The sequence below is a fragment of the Leptidea sinapis genome, chromosome 17, assembly GCF_905404315.1.
Source record: "Leptidea sinapis chromosome 17, ilLepSina1.1, whole genome shotgun sequence".
Lineage (NCBI taxonomy): Eukaryota > Metazoa > Arthropoda > Insecta > Lepidoptera > Pieridae > Leptidea > Leptidea sinapis.
The window spans coordinates 7,792,198-7,814,068 of NC_066281.1; the positions used below are offsets into that span (position 1 = coordinate 7,792,198).

Sequence of the window (21,871 nt, forward strand, 5' to 3'; positions counted from 1 at the left end):
AATTTCAGTTTCATTGTATATTTTTTTAGTGTACTGCCACGATTTAGCGCCAATTGAATGTATTTTGTACAAGGCATAAAATGCATTTATTTTCTCAAATATGATTCCTTTAGAATTCTTTTTGATGTAATTTCTAATATACTAGATACTACTACCGCTTCGGAAACAAATGGCGCTCTGAGAGAGAAGGAGCGGTGCAAGAAACTCTCCCAGCATTCATTTTTGCGCTCTTTTTAATAAAAATATACAATATTGTACTTTCATTGCTATAAAATTGCTATAAAATAATCATAATCTAGTCCCAGGCTGTCCGATCACTTAGATATTCAGCTGTGGAGTAATAGGATTTACGACAGAGCCATTTATTTATAAAACATTTAAATGTATTTATGATAGATAATTCCTGCACAGTGGCTGGGACTTTATCATCAAAGTGTATACATTTACCCTTAAAGCTATTATGTATCTTATGAAGCCTACTAGAATTAGTTACAAGCAATCCCTTATTTCTAGTGTTATAATAATGAAAATCACTATTAAGAGCAAAAAGGTGACGATTTTTGTGAACGTATATTAAGTTTTCATAAATGTACTGCCAATGAATAGTCATAATATTTATTTCTTTAAATTTTTCTTTGAGACACTGTCTATAACCAAGTTGATATATAGCACGAACAGCTCTCTTTTGCAGTGCAAACACTATGTCAATGTCAGCAGCATGACCCCACAGTAAAATACCGTACGTCATGACTCATGATGCAGTGAAAATAACTGAAGTACACCAATCTAGCGGCCGCAACATTAGTGTACTCTCTAATCTTTCTAACTAAGGCTAAAATAGAAAAATAATGTGAATGTTGGTATGCTATTATTACAATAATTACAAATTACTGTAGTACAGAACAATGATATTTATATTATATATAATATATATACTTATACAAAATAAATCTTTTAACTATATTTACAATACTATGACTACATAAAATTAAAACTATCATTACGTGGAAGCGTACCAAGAATACTGGCAGCATTACCGCGTTGGATACCAAGGCTGATCCGTTGACCGAAATAGCTGACAGCGCTTGGGTTTCCAGTAGCCTTATTGAGGCGCGAAGATAGTACTTTGTACATTCTCCGCGCCTCTGGGCCCCACGGGCCAAGTGTCTAGACACCAAACGGCACAAAGATGTATGACTCACTGAGACCAACATGTTTGCGAAGCTTGTTGTCTTCGGCAGCCGAAGCAGCAGCCCCAGAACCAATGATATTTGAGATCATTGAGTACAGCCAGAAAAAAACGAATTTTTTGTGTCATAACTCTATTACCTACAGATTACGCGCGAGTTGAATGCAGAGTTCAGTAATGCGATAGTGATGTGACCTAATTATAATTGATGACCATAAACATGAGTGTGTCGATAAATATAAACAATGTTTTTAGTTTATCATTTAAACTTATAGTTAAACCTCAAATTTTCGTTCTGCCTTTATTCAACACACATGTTTAAAACATTATTCACCACTTCGCGTGCTCGGCGATGAAGAAAAACTCGTTTTTTTGAAACGGAACCTAATGGACTCGGAACAATCATTATTAAAATCTAAAAAATAACATGGGATCGTAACTTCAGTTATTATAACATGGTAAGCGTACGATAACTGTCAAGTACGGCACTACACGACAGGCGTGCGGACAGCGAGGGGAGATGTTCCCGCTGTTTACCTCAGGCCCCGACTGCAGTCAACTCGCGCGCTTTCTGTACTTTCTGTTTTTTCGCTCGAGTTGTACTGCCGTGTGTTAAGTAGAAATAATTATTTCTACATGCATGTTCATAGGATAGTCTTATTCGAAACTAAAATTAATTTACAAAAAATATATCAGCCACAGAGAATAGGCCTCACTTGATCACCTGTGTCAATAACATCATGCTATCAATACTAATTTAAATATAATAAATCGGTATGCGTGGCGTCGATATATTATGTAGCAACGTTTAGTTCCGTGGTCACTTATGTCATAAAGTTGTTAATTTTAGCGATATTACCAGTGGGAGGCTCCTTTGCACAGCATGCTGGCTAGATTATGGGTACCACTACGGAGCCTATTACTGCTGTAAAGCTGTAATGTGTAAGCATTACTGTGTTTCGGTCTGAAGGGCACCGTCGCTAGTGAAATTACTGGGCAAATGAGACTTAACATCTTATGTCTCAGGGTAACGAGCGCAATTGTAGTGCCGCTCAGAGTTTTTGGGTGTTTCAAGAATCCTGAGTGGCACTGCATTGTAATGGGCAGGGCGTATCAATTACCATCAGTTGTCCAGCTCGCCTCGTCCCGTATTGGCTAAAAAATACAACAAAATATATTTTTTTCATCACTACCGCCACTTCTGACAACAGATTGCAGTCTGAGAGAGAAGAAACGGCGCAGGAAACTCTTCCTGTGTTATTTTTTGCGCTCTGTTAATAATATTACTATTATTATAATAGCTAGAGACAATCATAATCTTAGTTTAAATAATTTTAAAACACTTGGAAGGGAACTCCAAGTAGGACTATTATAAGCTCTGTCTACTGAGTATCTTACTCTTCTTTGGCATAATAAAACAAAAATCCTTAAAAAAATATTCCTCGTGCTATTATACATTAATTCATCATCAGCCGGAAGACATCCACTGCTGGACAAAGGCCTTCCCTAAAGATTTCCACGTCGATCGGTCCTGCGCTGCCCTCATCCAACGTATTCCGGCGATCTTGACCAGATCGTCGGTCCATCTTGTGGGGGGCCTACCAAACACTGCGTCTTCCGGTACGTGGTCGCCATTCGAAGACTTTACTGCCCCAACAACCATCTGTCTATCGAACTGTGTGCCCTGCCCACTGCCACTTCTGTTTCGCAATCGTTTGGACTATGTCGGTTACTTTGGGTCTCTTACGGATCTCCTCATTTCATTCGATCTCGCAGGGTTACTCCGAGCATAGCTCTTTCCATTGCCCTCTGAGCGACCAGGATTAATGATAGAAATGATTGAACAATATTTTTCTTGAAAAGAGCGCAAAAAAAGAATGCTGGGAGAGTTTCTTGCGCCGCTTCTTCTCTCTCCGAGTGCCATTTGTTTCCGAAGCGGTATCAGTATCTAGTATATTAGAAATGACACCAAAAATAATTCTAAAGGAATCAATTTTGAGAAAATAAATGCCTTTAATATATAATATAATAATAATAATAATAATTTATTTCTCTTAAAATCATAGTTTACAGCAGCTAGTGGCCGGAGTCACCTTTTAAGCAAATAATGCCTGTACCAGGTGTCTCCGCTCTTCCAATTCAGCAATGTGTTATATTTAACAAAAGTTTTATTGACATGGTGGTGAAATAATAATAAAGTTATGAAATGAATATAAATTTAAAAAGGTTATGAAATGAATATAAATTAACAATTTAAATATTTGGAAAGTTACTTTTGAACACCTTAACAATTACAGCGACAAAGATTTACAATTACGATTTTTAATTCTTATCGAACATGTAAGTCACTTTTTATTATTATAAACCTAAATGATAAATATGTGTAACTATGTGTGAGTGTGTGTGTGCGTGCGATACTGTGTGTTTTTGTGAGTGTTGTGTGCGTGTATATATGTTAAGTGCGTGTGGAATATTTTCTGTCTGATCTATGTAAACATTGGATAAGTTATTATACTCTGTACATTATTTAAGTTGTTTAAGTAAAATCTCCGTTGCCTCATAGTCGAGAGACTTTAACCACTTCTCTACGATTTTTTTACAATCGTTATATTGTTTTGAGTGGATATGTAGTTTTTTATTTATTTTATTGTAAATTTGAGCTGAGAGACTATTGTATTGTGCGCTAGCAAACTTTGTTTTTGTTCGAGGGACTTTAGTTACGTTAGGTTGCCTCCTACTTTGTTTATTATTTACGAGATATGGTACTTCTTTATGTTTTTTGATTAAAACATGTTTCAGAAACAGTTTCCTCACAGAGAGTAAACCGCACTCAAGGTAAAGTTGTTCTGTAGAATATCTGTAACGTTTGAAATACATGGCCTTAATCAATGCTCGTTGCGAGCGCTCAATGTCTAAAAACTTTATTTTTGCAGCACCTCCCCACACTGGAATGCAGTAGGTTAGGATGGATTCAACTAGTGCAGTATATATTCTCTTTAGCAGAGTGTTAGAGGAATCACTATCGTTCTCAGATTTGTCATTCTTTGGGACCACGTACCTCAGCGAGCGAAAAACCCATATTAATTTTCTGACTCTTTCAGCCAGTTGCTCAAGGTGAGGGTACCAGGAGAGCCTCTGATCAAGTATGACTCCTAGATATTTGAAATTATCTATTTCCTAGATATTTGAAATTATCTAATTACTATAATGCCTTTCATGAGCTTTCTCATAAGGCCCATAGTTAGCGACCACGTCTGCGTACCGTAAGTCATCACTGGCAACACACACTGGTTGAAAACCGTCGTCGTCAGACACATTAAGATACATTGATTAAGAAGAGGAATTAATTAGGAGGAATGAGAATTATGAAAAGGCATCAGCTTGTATTTTAGACCAATGTTGGATTAGCGCAAAAAGTAGTCGGAGGTCGATCTGCTTAGATTCCATTTCGTAGCAATTATATCTAAACTAATACTCTTTTTTAATTAAACAAAAAAAAACGTGTGTGGTGTTTAAAAAAAGGAGCCACTCAGTATGTGTTGCAACGCTGACCTTCTGTGGCCCCCGCGTGACACATGACTTCAAGAGGGACACCTCGCCTGAATAAAATTAACATTACTAATTAACATACAAAACAATTACTACTAATTACTACTAAACTTAAAAACTAGAACAAAACATACAGATTATAAAAAAAATAAAGTAATTACAAATTAGAACAAAATCATAGTCATAACAAATAATAAAATAAAACAAAATTAAAAGCTCCTAGTCTATTTGAACGCAACGAAGGCTGGAATACTGACTTTGATGTTCACTTAAGAGATATTTTTTCATTTTTAATTTAATTCTAATTACAAAATTTTACTAATAGTGGAACTAATGTATTTAAAATTCATACAAAATAATTAAATTAAAGTCGTCAGGAAAGTAACACTTGAAATAAATTAGTTGATTTCACAATAAAATAGTGATTTTATCACACGTATGTAATTAAATAATGTATATAACGAAAATTATAAAGAAATAGAGTTTTTATGGTTGTATGTAGGTAAAATCTACTGAACAGATTGTGAAGATTACCAATAGAAAGCCACATTATATTTTGTGAGTTCTATAGGCTAATTATATGGAGCCGAAAAATGAAAACGTGTTCGATACACTAGTAAGTGCAGACAAAGTCGCGGGTAGCAATTAGAAATACAAAATAAATGCATGTATTCCATGTCTCGATCATGTACACAACAGAGAGATCTCTCATAATTAAGCTTCAACAATCTGTCAAGTAGTGATAATAATCTAGATCTCTTCTGTTCAAGCGTAACAAAGACTAGACTCGGTAACGGCCGTTCCCAATATACTATCTACAGATAGATATATTACTACCTTCTATTATCAGTAATTATCTGTCAATAATCTGAAGCTGTCCCAATATACCCGATAAGTCATAAGAATGACTTATATTGGGACGCGTGAATTGAAATTTCCATACAAACTTCTATCGCTGGTAAGCTTATCGTTGTCCCATTGACAGACAGCGTGTACGGATAAGGTGAGTTACCGTCGATAAGTTTATTGGGACAGAAAAGTCATCGATGGTTACGATTTTTATCTCGAGTAAGAGATAGACTGAATATTGGGAACGGCTGTAAGCCATTCTTATCGCCAGTTCACTGTTGCAATTTCCATACAAACTTACTCGTATATCCCTGGTAAGCTATACGTTGTTCCATTGACAGACAGCGTGTACGGATAAGTGTGATCATGTAAATTGTAATTTTTGAATTGTATATGCTCACTTAGTCAGTTCCATTATACTACTCTAGCACTTATTGTGGAAACCTATAATTGGCTCTCAGTAATTATCTTAAGTATCATTTAAGTTTTTAAAGCTGTTGGTTTTCCTAATAAATAAAATAAAATTAAATAAACTGTAAAACATAATAGACCAGAAGTTGGTCAACACACGGGTATATAGGACTAAAGTAATATTCTAGGACATTCCCATGGCACAGAAAAGAATGAAAACATTTCCGCGTCTCTTAAATAGTTTTTTGTAATGGTTATATTTCACCGGGGCACCACGGTGGTCCCTAAGATACCACTAGATACCGTACAGACAACAGAGCCATGACACATCCAATTGGTTCGCAACCAAACGGACACCAATTGAGTAACTCACTATATAGCTGTATACTATTATTGGTAGTGGCAATTGGTTGCGACTTCGCGTGGAGTCGCGGTGAAATATAGCCCTAAATGATTAAAATTTCGTCGCAATCAAAGGGGAACGACAGGGGTTACAACCCACGCATGCGCAAACCAGCGATGTGTCATAACCTGAAGTGATGTTGCCTTTAACAACATTATATTAATTGTGTGTTTTATTTAGACAAAAGTTGAACAGTTTAATAACAGTTTGCTGAATACAAGATATGAATGAGGACCACATCGTTTTCTCTCGAGGTGAGACAGTTACGTTTAAGGTTAGCGGGTCGTGGTGAAAATCAATAAATAACAACATTACCATGCAAGCTAAGTGATTGAACTCAAGCTCAAGGACTTTGATAAAAGCTGCCACATGAGATAAGTGTCCGCATGGATTCCAGTATAAGTATTAGTCAATGTGCGATTGAAATATTGCTAATAAAATGGGAGATTAGATTTTCTAATAATAATAAGTATAATATGTAAGCTGACTCAGAGCTGATGATAAAATGGTGTTTTCAGGTCCTGGCCCTTCTATTCCTGACGCTGATTCCTTGGCCGGGACCATCCGTCTTCAAAATTACCTGTTCACGTGACAATTCGAAAATTGTGAGGAAAGTGATACAGAACAAATGGCTTCCAGTCCTCGAAAGATTTAAGGTAACAACATCATAATACTCGCTAAAATACTTCTTCAAATGGCAGAACTGTTGCTTCAAACCAGGTATTTCTTTTTTGGCATAGTTTTATTAAAATGATGAGAAAGCTCACGCTCTGGAGAGGGCAGTGGAGATTGCTATACTCGGAGTTGTCCTGCGAGATCAAGTCAGAAATGAGGAGAACCAAAGTCACCGACATAGCTCAAACGATTGCGAAATTGGGCAGTGGGCAGGGCATATATTTCGAAGGACAGATGGCCGTCGGGGCAGTAAAGTCCTCGAATGGCGACTACGTACCGGAAGACGTAGTCTTGGTAGACTCCCACAAGGACCGATGATCTGGTTAAGATCGCCGGAATACGTTGAATGAGGGCAGTGCAGGACCGATCGTTGTGGAGATCTTTGGAAGAGGCCTTTGTGCAGCAGTGGACGTCTACCGGTAGATAATATGATGATGATGACAGTTTTCTCTAGTTTTTTACAGTATTTTGTTTGTTTTTATAACCAGTTCTGTCAGACCAAATGCTAAAGCGAAGTCGTGAACAGATTTCCCCGCATGATAGCTGGAAACTTTAGCGTATCTCTGCGGTGGGGCTCTGCTCTTGTACACACAATCTGTAGCCGGTTAGATGTGCTCAAGGATCTAGTCAGTCTCTGCGTTACCGCTATGGGAACTATACAGGCATGCGTAGATTCGCGGATGGTCATCGCAGTATACGCGGAGCCAGATAACGGATAGGTCCTGTTCTTCAATGATATTCAGGCGTCGAGAACAGACATCCTCCCTGACGTAAATGCACCTATTAGCCCGTGGTATAAACAAGAACAAATAGGTACTTCCCTAATTTAAAAAAAAGAAAGCTATTGTACCTACATTACGACCTGTATAATTTAGTGTACATCTATAATTTTTAGGTCTTTTAATCGTTCTTATTACTTGATGTTTAAGTGTTTTAGTTTACTTTTTGTAATATAATTTTCTTCTTCAGAATGTCATTCTTTATTTCACAAAAGATGTATATGTACTTTACTAAATATTTTTCAGGTAAAGTTACCACTGGAGTGCCCATTTCACGCCGCGCGGGACATATTCGCGCCTCACAATGCCGCGAAATTGCAACACCGCTCATCGCAATGGACGTGCGCCTTTTGTGGGAAGTCCTTCTATGAGGAGAGACATCTTGACGCACACTTTGACCAAAGACACAAGAACTTGATTAATAAGGTAATCGTAATATAGACTGGATAAAATCTATCTTCAAACATATTTATAGCAGTTGGAATTATTTTCATATATGCGGCAGATATTAACTGCAATTTTGTTTTACAAAAACGGGCGGTACGATCAATTTATTAGCTACATTCAAGATTTAAGGGAGTTTTTTAAGGACTTTTGCCTCTCAATATATTTATGCCAATGTAATGCATGTGCGTCAGAATATATACTTGAAAAGAGAAGTGACATTCACACATTCAACATAAGACACAAACATAAATTGTGTTCTGATTATTATCTTCTTCAAAGAATACATTCTTCTTTGGTGGGTGTTCGCATTTATAATAAAATACCAATTTGCCTGCAAGAATTACCCCTTACTACATTTGAATCCGTAATAAAGAATATTTTAATAAAAAAGGCAAATAACACAGTAAATTATTGCCTAAATGACAAAAGCGCGTGGTTGCCGAAGCGCAGGACATACTGTCGCAAAGACGTAATAATTAAGATTTAAATTTGTTTATAATTATTGACAAGTACAAGTGTATGTAAAAACCCAATTGCTGAATAAATATCATTGTTTCATATACTATCATTATTTTACATTCTAAAACTCAGTCTTGGATTTAAAATACTTAATAAGTTGAAACATACTTTCGAATAAAACAATATTTTAAAAATACTTATAAATGTGTTATAAAGGCAATCAATTATGACAATATTTACCTACAAGTATTAGTTACCTACTAGTTTAGGTATGAAAGCTTTCTCACCACTTGCTAGTATAGGTATACTATTTTTTGAACTAGAATGGGTAGCGTGAAGAATGGGTTTATTACGCCAAACAAGAATGTTAGTGTTGAAGGTCTCCAGAAAGGGATTAATGAAAAATGAAGAACTACTTTAACAGTAAATAACTATTTATTAAAAGGCTCTTAATAAAATTACATCTGAGAAGTGAGGCGCTGTAGTACAGAGAGTGTAGAAAAGGCGGTCTGTCAAACATACTGACATGTCTATGACATTTAGTTTTTTTTTTAAATTGTGTTCTGTTTCATTGTCTATACACAACAAAGAATAACTTTTTGGATGCGTATACACACTCTTTTTTATTATTATTTCTAGATTACAATATACGATCTAGCTAAATAGCATTATTCCTAATTATATAATGACTTAATCTTAATATAAACTTAAATCTTAACTAATCTTACGTATAATATTTTGACTAAGAATTTTTCAATAATATTTTTCTTACAGTCTCTAGCTAATGAGAAGACATGAATGTGCTTGTTTTCTGATTTTGGTAGCTCAATAGCACTTTCACTACATTGAACTATAGTCACTCGAAATGTTTAGTTGTTTTGAGTATTCTAAGACCGTATTGTTGAGAAGTTGGAAAGCCTCGAGGTTAACATGACTCAGGAGATGTTGACTCGCTAAATTCTGGCACGAGACCTGAGTCTCGTGAAGAGGCGAAATACGTGACGAATCTTAGCGGAACTTACACTCAAGAAGGCTCACAACAATTGGATCTTCTGTTAAACCTTCAACACGATAATTATTTTCATTTCAAACAAATTCTATAATCTATATTCTACATCTTCCAGGCGGAAGATGCGGTGTGCCTTGCCGACTACTGTGACATAATGCGATGTCAGGTGTTGATAACCCACGGGCTGCTCAGCGGCGGGGCTATCCCCAGCACTGATGTGGAGGTTTGGCAGGACGTGGAGACAGCGCGGAAAGCGCTAGCCCCGGCTGCGACTAGGAGTGTGGCTAAGGTGCCTGCGAGGCGCCGACACAGACGTACTTCGCCTCCTTTACCAGTTTCTGACTGTCCACGAACAGAACCTGAGAATGAGGACGAAGGTAAATTGAAAAAAGAACTAAACTTTTCCAAAATAGAGTTTTTCAAAGTTTGAAACTTTTGAGACTTATGTTCCTCCGCATGAACAAATTTTTTACTTTGACCTTGAAAGCAGAGATAATAATTGAATTGTTGAATGGAGACTCGATATGTTCAGAAAACCGGCAAAGTAAATTTTTTTAATTGAATAATTATTAAGTGGCTGAATCAGTAAGTCTTAGATAATTTATAGATAGAGCCTCTTGGTGCTGATGCATATAAAGACCAGGGTTTTAGTTTAGGGTGCGAGACAAGCTTCGTGTTACACTCGCGATGTCTATGTCACTTTGTGGTAGTGTGCGTGCATTGCTCAAAACAGAGGTTTACTGACAACCTCAACTTTTTTCGACGTCCTCACAGCTGTCACGGTTTTTATCTATATACAAATGATCTTACCAATAAGTGATACTTATAGTAATCCGACTGGATTTCAAAGCCACTACCATAGATATTCAACTTATTTTATTTGACTCACTTCTTATTAAAACCAAACTTGTCCAAAATGAGGTTTTTATGGTTTGAAACCTTAGAGACCTCCCTCCGCATGACCAAATTCTTCACTTTGACCTACAAAGTAGATATTATCCTGCCATTTATTTGTACGTAGCTAGAAATAATAAGGGTTATCTTGCAAAAGATTTGACAGGTTCAGAGGAGAAACGAAGAGAAGAGAGGGATGACGGCGACACGAATCAGACGTCAGAGCTGTGTGACGCAGACACTGTGGAATCATCTCTGCCTCCGGATAGTCGGCAGAAGACCCTGGCAGACTTACAAGCCGAGCGCGCTGCCTGCGACCCCAACAAACTTCAAGGACTTAAGGTATTTCAAATCAAAATCACTATGGGTATGTTGCGATATAATTTATATTCATTTCATAACCTTTTTAAATTTATATTCATTTCATAACTTTATTATTATTTCACCACCATGTCAATAAAACTTTTGTTAAATATAACACATTGCTGAATTGGAAGAGCGGAGACACCTGGTACAGGCATTATTTGCTTAAAAGGTGACTCCGGCCACTAGCTGCTGTAAACTATGATTTTAAGAGAAATAAATTATTATTATTATTATTATATGTACTGCGACCACTGTACAGTGTGACGTCAATTTAGTATACTGTGAAGCTGTTCCTTTATAGCCAGTTATACTGGTTACTATTTAAAACGGTACGCAATCCCGTATACTGTCAGCCGCATTTTTTGACGCAGCATTCAAATGAGTGTATTAAAGTTTTCTACTTCATTAAAAAAACTGTTATTGGAGTACTGTCAAATTAAAAATTAAACTGTAGGTATTATTTATAAAACGTTAGGCACTCGAGTGATCAAAGTACTGCGGTACCTTACCTCGAAAACGCTAGTGCTCACAGTAGAATATGGCGGCGATTTATGACGTCATAAATTTCCCTAGGGTACTGCGGCAGTATACTGGCAGTCCATAACAGTGCATATCGGAACATACCCCTTATTCATGTAGGTCAAGGAAATGACACTTTTGAATGTCAAAAGTTTGGTACTTATGAATGTCAAAAGTTTTATTTAATTGTACTTCAAAAAGTAGATGTGTGTTTTATTTTTTTATGATGTTACCTACAAAGCGTGCGAGAGAGAAGAATATCTCTAACGGAGATACAGCAAGATAAAAAAGGAAAGCGAATCTATTGTAACCTTTTTCTATAGACAAATCGTAAAGATTGAGCCACGCTTGGCATTTTGAGTGTTAAGAAAGCTTATTAATGCACACATTGACAGATCGGACTGTCTGGTCGTCTTTACGCACAATATTCAAAGACAATGGTTGTTACCTCATTTTTGGACTTTCTCCAGCGTATCCATTTAGGTATAGCTTTCAGGTTGGTCCCGTAATAAACATTTTGGCTATTTTAACAACAACTCAAGCAAAGTATTATTGTGTCATGTGTGAAATGTAACTGATGAGTAACAACAGAAATACACACTTGAACTTTCCAATGCTTAACATTTCCTTCATTATTATTATAATTTATTAGTGGTGTTGTAATAGTTTTGATTAATTGTACCTAATACATATTTTTGCTCTATGAAATACATGTTCATGGGCTTAAATTTTCCGAACATTTAGCACAGTAATGTGTATTTTTTTTTTCCACCATCCAAAAGTAGAGATTTCGAGTAACAGAAAGCCCACTGACTTTTTTTAAAAAGCTGATATTTTGACGTGAGAATTAAATTGAAAATTAGGGTTTTATTTCGATATTGTAAGTCCAAATAAGGTGAAAAAATAAAACTTCAAACGAAAAAATTACAGTGTATTAGGTATATAAAAAGGAAAATCTCACCAAATTTCGTGGCAATAAAATGGTTTCTTGAAACAGGTAAAAATAAAAATTCAAAAACTTGGTTATATGATTTACACAAATTTTGAGGTTATGTGAAAAAAGTGTGAAAGCAAAGGTTGTAATTTTTTTTATTGCTTACAACTTTGCTTTTAACTTTTTTCCATAGGACTTGTAGGTTCGCCGGAAATGGAGATAAACCGTTTTAAAAACCTTAAATCGCCCATTTCCACTTCCCGCCCAGATCGCCCGTAATTTATTTTTCCTTTCATTTTCGTTATATTCTCTTCCTTTTGCAATGGGTTTCATTCTACTATTATTATTTTTTTTGTGGTTTAAAAAATTATCGACCGTGGTATAACAACATAACGCTGTATTATGTATTGGCATCATTCTGTTTTAAGGTGCGCTGTGAGAAGATCGTACATTCCTGCATCGCGACACTCCTTCTACATCTCACGCAGCCTCAGTTTACAGAACTCGAAGGTAATTTACAATTTCTTCCAGGTCTGTCGTCAATATCTTGGATATTTTAAGGTATACACCATCAAAAGCTCCACAGAGTATGTAGGTTTTATTATTATCATTGTATTAGATTCCAAACATGAGTAAGACTTATTAGAATACCTACACTGTTTAGAACCAGTTCAATAGTAAATGTTCGAGTTATAATTTTAATATGGAGTATTTTATAGCTGGAAATAATACTAGGAATAAGGACAAGTTAGCACAGTTGGGCTTAGATTGTCTCAAGTACGTAGATACATCTTTATGGGGTACTGTGTCAAATTTTATAATAAACTCCCTGATGAAATATTGCATCTAAAGGAAAAAATAATAATATAATAAACTTGTATGAAAATAAACTTTGTAAGCAAGAATATTACAACTTAGAGTAATACATGGAAGACAAGAATGCTTGGAAGAATGATCCACAGGACACAATGGACGTAACTAATTAATTGCTAATTATTTATTTTATTTGATTTTTTTATTGATATGTGACATGGAAAGTGATGCCATGTCTGTCATGGCCAAATTGAAATAAATATTTTGAATCTTGAATCTTTGGAGTCGTCATGGTATGATGTTAACGACCGCTTTGAATAGGTTTTAGCAACCCATAGTTAATCATCTTCATTGGCTGCATTTAAATTGAAAATCATGTTTTTTTTTTATATGGAAGAGGAGTTTATTTTATCCGAGGTATCACACGAGTGCTATCGGCACAATACAAGGAATAGAACTCGTAAAAGCGTAACTCAGCGTTCTCCTTCAATTATATACTTACGTCTGGGCGGAGCGTTAGGGTTGGTACATACAAAAAATTGATGAAGCGGACGATGCAGCTAATTTGACGTTGTATGTAGTTGTAATTTAAATGTTTTTCGTTCTGAAGAGGAGATGCAGCGTGCGGTATGCTGGTACCTGAGTTGTGACCGGTACTGGGAGGACACCACTCCTGCAGCCCGGGTGTTCCCGTGGCCGCTGCTCCTGGCGCTTGCTACCGGTCTGGCACTCGCCCTCTGCATGTGTTACTACATTATATGGATCGTTTTCGAGTAAGTGTAGTTACAAATTAGGCTCTCTCCACATGCAAATAACGACCGTTATCGTATATTATTCTTTCTCTTTTACTTCGCACAAACAATCTGTCCTTCGTTCATTAACTCTTTTTTTTTTTTTTAATGTCATCATATTATGTGGACCGGGCATTACAATAAACATTTTTTTCGGGAATCCTTAAGTTACACAAACAGCCTATAGAAAATAGGACATACCTACGCTTCAACATGATTTTTTTTTAAATCGTGAATTATTTCAATATTCTTGTTTGATAATGAATAACAGCTTGTGCTGATGGTCTCGTTGCCAATGGTATAAATAAATAAAGAAATAATTTTTAAAATCCGATCTTAACATAAGACAAAACTCACGAGAATTAAACAAGTTTTAATGAACTTGCACAGTTATTTGTAGGTATGTAATGGAGGGGTTAAACACATTTTACACACACTATAGCACAATACGTCTATGATTGTATAATACACACACATAGCTAAACAATTTCTTTTTACTAGTTTTATAAAAGTTGTGTGTTTTGTATTTGATGGTTGTAAACAAGGGGTTAAAAACACATGGTCATGTTTTATTTTATAGCATACGTCTGTGTCTTTAGATACACACACAAAGTTAAACGATCAATATCTTTTTAAAACTTGTGTATTTGGTATTTGTTAGTTGTAATGAACGAGGGGCTAAAACACATGGTCATGTTTTTTTTACAGCGCAACATGTCTTTAATAATTCTACCCCGAAAATATACACATAGCGACTGGATTGCTTAACGACAATTTAATTATAGTTCAGAAGAAGGCAGTGTAGCGGGAAGTGCATCAGTTTCCATGACAACACACTCATCTCCCACGCGAGGGGACAGGTTAGGAGGAGACGACGCCATGTTGGATGACGACGACCACTACATATACGTCACCTACCCTCCAGAGCTGAAGCGAAGGCTGCTCGAGAGGTACGCCAAAAATATAACGCTTATTATACTCTCACCGTATTTAAGACAAACTCGCGTCGACTAATTATTGTTGACATATTTTGGTACTATGATCTATATAATAAGGGGGGCGCCACTAGTAAAATAACTAGTTTCTCAATAAACCCATGGTAACTGTAAATACGTCGTTCAATTCGTATAAAACTTTTACACTTAATTATAATTTAATTTATTGACGAAACATAATATAGAATAATTTAAAAATCTATATTTATGGGTAACTAGGTAAAATTTGTAGATAGAAATATAGAGCTCTGATAACAGAACTGTCACTCTAGTTAAATACTCTTTAGCCCACTTCAGATTGGTCCTTCTTAGCATACAAAAGAGGTTTCAACCACCTTTATCTGAAATTTGGTTTTTGTCGTGACCGTGGCAGTGTTAGTTATAAAAGTATGGTTTTATTGTTTAAAACTAATAAAATGTTGTTGTTTTAGCTGCTACAATAGAACGACACGTCTGTGAGAGAAGTTGAAGTCATCCTGCATGAAATTTAGAGATTAGTTATTTAGTAAGGTGATTTGTAGAGCGTTATCTGTACCACATACGTGTTTTAGTAAATCCTGTTTAAGGACAAGTGTAGTTATGTGATTCCTTTGTTGAAGGAGAACTACAAAAGTATTTTCCTTCATTAACGCGAGTGTTACACATTTAAATGAAACACTTTTTTTATGTTGTCCACTGTGTTTTTATATTAGATTACAAATTAATTTAATGTAAAAACATAGTCACAATTACACGCGTTTTAATCCTTTTGAAAGTGTTTTATTTACAATGACAACAGTAGATACCAACAGAATATATTCCGCACAAAAATAAAGGTTATGCTTTTTTGAACGATTAATTTATTATTAACGGTACTTGTTCAATCAATCTGTTTTCACCCACTTCTTTAAGTTTTTGTAAAGTGAGCTTAAATTATTTTATCGATAAAACTAAGCGCTTGTCCTCACCATTTGGATGTGGGGAAATCCTTCACAGGGCGGTTTTCAAAAAACATTCTGCCACTTACAAAACTGTGAAAAAAAAAAAACCAAAGCTCTTTTAATTTCTATGGTGTTGCCAATGTGTAGGCGGCGGTGATCACTTAATACTAATCGGGTGACAAGTCCCCTCGTTTGTCGCTCTCTATCTAAATAAAGAGTTTATTAATAAGATAATACGATCTTATACAATTTGTTATTTTAAAATGGAATCCCTTACTTCTGGATTACTTATTTTTAAACCAAAATTTCTGAACAATGTTGCGAGGTTTGTATGTCCATGAGAGTTGAACAAGACATAGCAAGATTTGCGATTCATGCGCCACTCTAATGGTTGGCTCAGTTAGTGAGAACGATCTTACAATTTGATTATATAATCTATATTATAATATTATGTTGGAACAGTCCAAAGTACATTATTGTTCATTTTACTAAAGAAAAATTAATATTACGTTAAATTGTATTTGTATGGTACAGATAACGATAAAAATTTAGTGCTACAAACAATAACACAATGCACAGTCATAGATCAATAATATAAATAATTCTTATATAATTTTGTGTGATTGAGTAGCACGATTTGTATTGGTACCTAACTACAGTTTGAATGAAATAAATCTAACAGTAATAAGTTACCTATTTGTATGGATTTTTTGAAATACTTTCTGATATTTTTCGTAAAATGCAAAATCCGTTTATTAGTTAGGAAGATCAACAATAATGTAGCGATGATTGACTTACAATAAACAACTATACTAACAATTACGCTAAAAATTGTCTGAGGCAAAACTCTGCCGACGCAACCATTAGGCAGAGTTATCGTTCAGTTGTGTTTCAACCGCGCTTTGAATACAACGCCACGCAATGACAAAGTGTTTAGTGAATATAATATATATCAAAACTTAAAAAGGATAGTGTCATATTTCAGGTAAGTGCCCTTAAATTAACAAAATTGTGAACTAACTTGACGTTTTTAATCATTTTGCTAAATAATTACATTTTAATTGCTAAAACAGAATGTTCTTGCCTCGTGTTCGCGTATGTCTCGTGCGTGACGTAGTGTTACTACTTCCAATGAGCCACAAAATAAGGTGTTATTTTGAAAGAATGTTTAATGTTATATGTATAAATTAATGACGTATACGCATATACAACGGCGCTCGGACATTTTTGACGACCTTTTAATAAGCGATTGGAAGTCTAGTTGTTTATTGTACGTCAATGGTGGCGATTTTATTTTATTTAGAGTAGTATGCTTCTTATATTGGTGCCTATTCTGTACTTCGTAAATATTAGATAATTCCTGCCGAAATGTAAATCCGCGCCTATAATTTCGTTAGTAATTATTTTTTGAGAATTTTACTTAACTATGCTTACATATGGATTTTATTTTAAATTATAATTAATATATTGATACAAACCATGGGACCTAGAAGTTGATTGTGCCAAAAATGGCGACATACCTACCTAATATTATACCTTAGATCATTTATACGCCTAGACTATGACAGCTGTGAAAACGTCAAAAAAATTGAGACTAACAGTTACCTCTATTTTGAGCAAAGCACGCACACTAACACAAAATAAAATACAAATCGCGAGTGTAAGACGTAGCTTGTCACGCAAACTAAAGAAATGAGCACGGCCTGTTTTTTTTATTGTCTAGCAGAGACTAGACTCTAGACGTATAAATTATCTAAATATTTATACCCGTTACATTTTTAAGCTACACTTTTTTACGCTTATTATTATGATTCACCTTATAAGATAGTAAATTAACGAAAAATTACAGTGTGACTTCAAAAATTATAAAACGCAAGATTTATTTATAGCGGGGTTTTTCAAGTGTGTATTATAGATATCGTCTTTGATGCCTTGATAAAGCTGAACGCACAATAATAAAATAATCCTTATATATTATAGTAAGGCCAACGAGACTAGATAAAGAATGAACACAAAGTTTCAGGGGTTCAAAACATTTTTATTTGAATAAATTATATGTAAAACTTATGGATTTGAAATTGCTCTGGTCTATATTAAGCAAAGATGAAAAAACTGATTCGTCTGAAGAGTTCGAATCAGCCCTATTTATTATAATACTAGCTGACCCAGCAAACGTTGTTTTGCCTTATAAATTATTTTAAGAGTTAGACCGGTTCTTGGACATTGCAACATAACTTTATTTTTCTAAGGTAAAAGAATTTTTCTAAAATAAACGTAGCCTAAGTTACTCCTTATTACATCGGCTACCTGCCCATAAAAGTCCCTTCAAAAGCTAGCCATTTTAGAGATGAGCCGGAACAAACAGGCAGACAGAAAAATTGTAAAAAAATGTTATTTTGGTGCATGTATCGTATATATATTTATATACATGTAGTAAAAAACGGTATTTCAATATTACAAACAGACACTCCTATTTTATTTATATGTAAAGATAATTCTGTATAATGTATCTCAGTAACGGTCCATTTGTTTACATTCTTTATTTCTTCTCGTTGGCCTTAGTACAGTTATTTTTCCTTAACGAGTGTCTCAAACTTAACGTTCAACGCAATTGAATGATTATTCTCATAGACAAAGCGGTTCCGCCAATACATTTTAAGCGCATTCACCAAAACTGAGGTTTTATGTCATCAACAATAGAATAATATTATATCAAATATTTGTCAAAACTGTCATAGATAAGTATGACAAATCAAACTTCTTATACGTCAGTATTTCTATTACGCAAATGTTTTGAGCTTTCTTGGGTGTTAATTCCGCCAATTCGACACGTATTTCGCCTCTGCACGAGGCATCCTCAGGAGATTATGACGAGACTTGAATCTCGTGCGAGAGTTTGGCGAAACACGTGTCGAACTGTTTGAAGACACATATTGGCGAAAATATTGAAGAAATCTCAAAACATTTGCGTTACAATAACGCCTAATTCAATAAATTATCTTATTTATGTTACGATAAAATAAAACTTTTATTAATCTTAGTATCGATAATTACGGATAAACTTAGGAAACACTGATACTCAAAGCTTGGTAATCTACTTTAACGTGATAGTGGCAAATTTGTGGTATGGAATAGGAGACTAAAGATGAAATTATAATTCCAAAATTCGGCAGTCAGCATTTAAAGGCGATAACACAATAATTTCTGTTGGTAAAATACGAATTTAATCTAAAAACTCGTTTTCATGTGTAAACGTAGTTAGTTCTGAGTGTTGTAATCGCGATCTACTTCAATGGTGAAATCAGCCCTTACCGGCCTCCAGTAAACCTGTGTCTCGGTTAATTTTGTAGATACAAATGTTTTGTGTCAAGTTTTAACGTATAATAATCCACGGGCGTTCAAAATGGTGTGCGACCATTTAGAGGAGACACGCCAAGGCGTCAGCAAAGCAAGCTCGCGAAACGATTACCTTACTTACCTTATTAGATTATCATGAACTTATTTGCTAGCGCTTCTTCACTTTATAATTATTGTCATTTTTAAATTACTTTAACAGAGCCTAATCTTATTGAGTGGGCGACGATTAGGGTTGCCATATACTATATAAATAAGAGTATTGTGATCTAATTCGTGATGGTGTACTCTATAAACCATAACATTAATATAGTATTTTTTATAATAATAGACATATTATTTATGTACTTATTGGTGCCCAAAGCCACAAAAAATTGGGATGTTGCAAGTGTGAAAAGTGGGATGTGACAATTTTTGGAGGAAAGAAAAAACCTCTATAAAATTTAATAATTAATGATAATTAATCTTTACACTTTATTTACACTTACTGAAATCAGACAAATTCTGAATTTTCAAGAAAAAATTGGCAACCCTAGAGTGGATTTTCGTTTTTAATTATTATTACACATTTTGGATGTAGTCTGATTAGTTTGAATAACTTGAATACAATGTATCGATGTTCAAATAAATTAGTTTTCAAATTATTAAGATTTAGCCTTAGATAATTTATATGTCTAGACTCTAGATAGACCGTGACAGCAGTGAACACGTCGAAAAAAATAGAAGCAAACTGTTAAACTCTATTTTCAGCAACGTGATATACGCATCTCGAGTGTGAGACGTAGCTTGTCACGCACACTAAAGTAATGAACCTAGCCTGTTGTCATGCGTTGCCTAAAAACAAGAGACTATATCTAGACGTAGAAATTATTTAATGATAATTAAAGTTAATTAACAGTAACATTGCCTCTGTAGGTATTCTTATTACTTCGTCTAAGGAAGATAATAATTCTATACATACAATCATTTAAATTCAAAAATATTATAAAACTATAGGATTTTTTTTTAATTTCTTGATGAATGCAATATTCAAAACTTTTTTCCAAATCCTACCTTATACCTCTTGTAAATATTAGAAAAATTGATAAATATTGTGATTTTCCACGCTTTCAGATTATTTTTCTTTACATAGTGATAAAATTAGAGGCAAGATAAATGCTTTGATGAGACTGAACAACTCATTTAGGTTAGTTAGTGTTATATTTAAGGATACTTTTAATAATTTCGCATAAACTAAGAAACTAACTGCACAATGATTTAATGTAATTAACGATGTTTGTTAAATAAAGTATTACACATTAATATTTTATCATTTTATTTCCTTTCTGTACAAAATCGGCAGTGATAAGCGTATTTGTAATTAAATCACATTATTCTTAAAAGGTATTATTAAGTTCACATAAATTATTATTTATAATTTGATAAGTAATAATTATATCTATTACAATTGTCCAAATGTTTTGAGTTTTACTTTGTGATAATTCCGCCAATATTTTTCTTATTGTCTTAAAACAATTCGACACGTGTTTCGCCTCTACACGAGGCATCCTCAGGACGTGTTGACTCGCCAAAATCTGGCACGAGACTTCAGAGTTTGTTTTGTTTCAAGACAAATATTGGCGGAATCAACACTAGGGAAAACTCAAAACATTTGGATAATTATGGATTTCCTGGATATGGATAATTATGGAACGCCTACTGCGTTACTTTGCGGAAAATTGCGGATCAATAATTTTTTTTTATTACAATTGTGATAATTCTTAAAAGCGTCTAAAATAAGGCATATTCTTATCATATTTAGACGTATTTAACTCCTTTCCACACTGCGTTTCCCTCCATGACACATTTACAGCCACACCCAGTCGGACAGGTGTCATGTTTCTCAAACCTAAAAAAAAGATACAATTATTAATTCTTACTAAACTTACTAGACTCACAATCACTCAAAAAATGTATGAAGCAAAACTCTGCTACGCGTCTATTAGGCAGAGTTATCGTTCAGTTGTGTTTCGACCGCGCTTTGAATATAACGCCACGCAATGACAAAGTGCTCAGTGTAAAACTGTCCAATTATATGCTATTATTAGCATATGCAAACTTATAAAGGAGCGACGACGAAATGTATTCGCACCACAATCAATGAGCTTCTCAATAAATAGACTTTGAGCATTACTGCTACGAATTAAGGTGTTAATTTGAATGCATGTTATAATGTGAAAAGTTAATGCGTATACAACGCCACTCGGATATTTTTGACGACCTTTTAACACACGACTATGAATCTAGTCATTTATACTACGTCAATGATATTCCTAACTTTGCAAAATAAACTTTTAAATTCATTTATTATTTCATGCGTTTTAATCCTTTATTTTTTCTTGAAATAACTGTTTCAGAATCTTATTACCAACATTAAAACACCCACTGTTACATTAATTACATCATCCAAACGAGTGTTGTAATGTTGTATTGAATTTCATAACAACACTCCTTGGTTTTTTTTCGATCCCTTCAT

General features: G+C 34.6%; 2 protein-coding genes across 3 annotated transcripts in view; one reads left to right on the forward strand and one right to left on the reverse strand.

The window, feature by feature from the left end:
* The first annotated feature begins 6,507 nt into the window (after window positions 1–6,507).
* LOC126969135 (uncharacterized) lies at window positions 6,508–20,658 on the forward strand. 2 transcript variants are annotated; one of them, XM_050814446.1, is made up of 9 exons: window positions 6,508–6,655; window positions 6,920–7,057; window positions 8,102–8,281; window positions 9,886–10,147; window positions 10,822–11,006; window positions 12,912–12,993; window positions 13,907–14,069; window positions 14,873–15,037; window positions 15,514–20,658. In XM_050814446.1, the coding sequence occupies exons 1-9, from the start codon at window positions 6,629–6,631 to the stop codon at window positions 15,539–15,541; spliced, it is 1,230 nt and encodes a 409-aa protein (XP_050670403.1). In that variant the 5' UTR covers window positions 6,508–6,628; the 3' UTR covers window positions 15,542–20,658. The 2 variants fall into 2 exon arrangements, with proteins under 2 accessions (XP_050670403.1, XP_050670404.1); XM_050814447.1 differs by having other exon boundaries at window positions 10,831–11,006.
* The window catches only part of LOC126969133 (GATOR complex protein WDR59), a 29,589-nt gene continuing 28,372 nt past the window's right edge, over window positions 20,655–21,871 (reverse strand). The window contains exon 12 of the mRNA XM_050814443.1: window positions 20,655–21,244. Coding sequence (XP_050670400.1) covers window positions 21,154–21,244 — 91 coding nt within the window. The 3' untranslated portion in view covers window positions 20,655–21,153. The remainder of the gene's footprint in view (window positions 21,245–21,871) is intronic.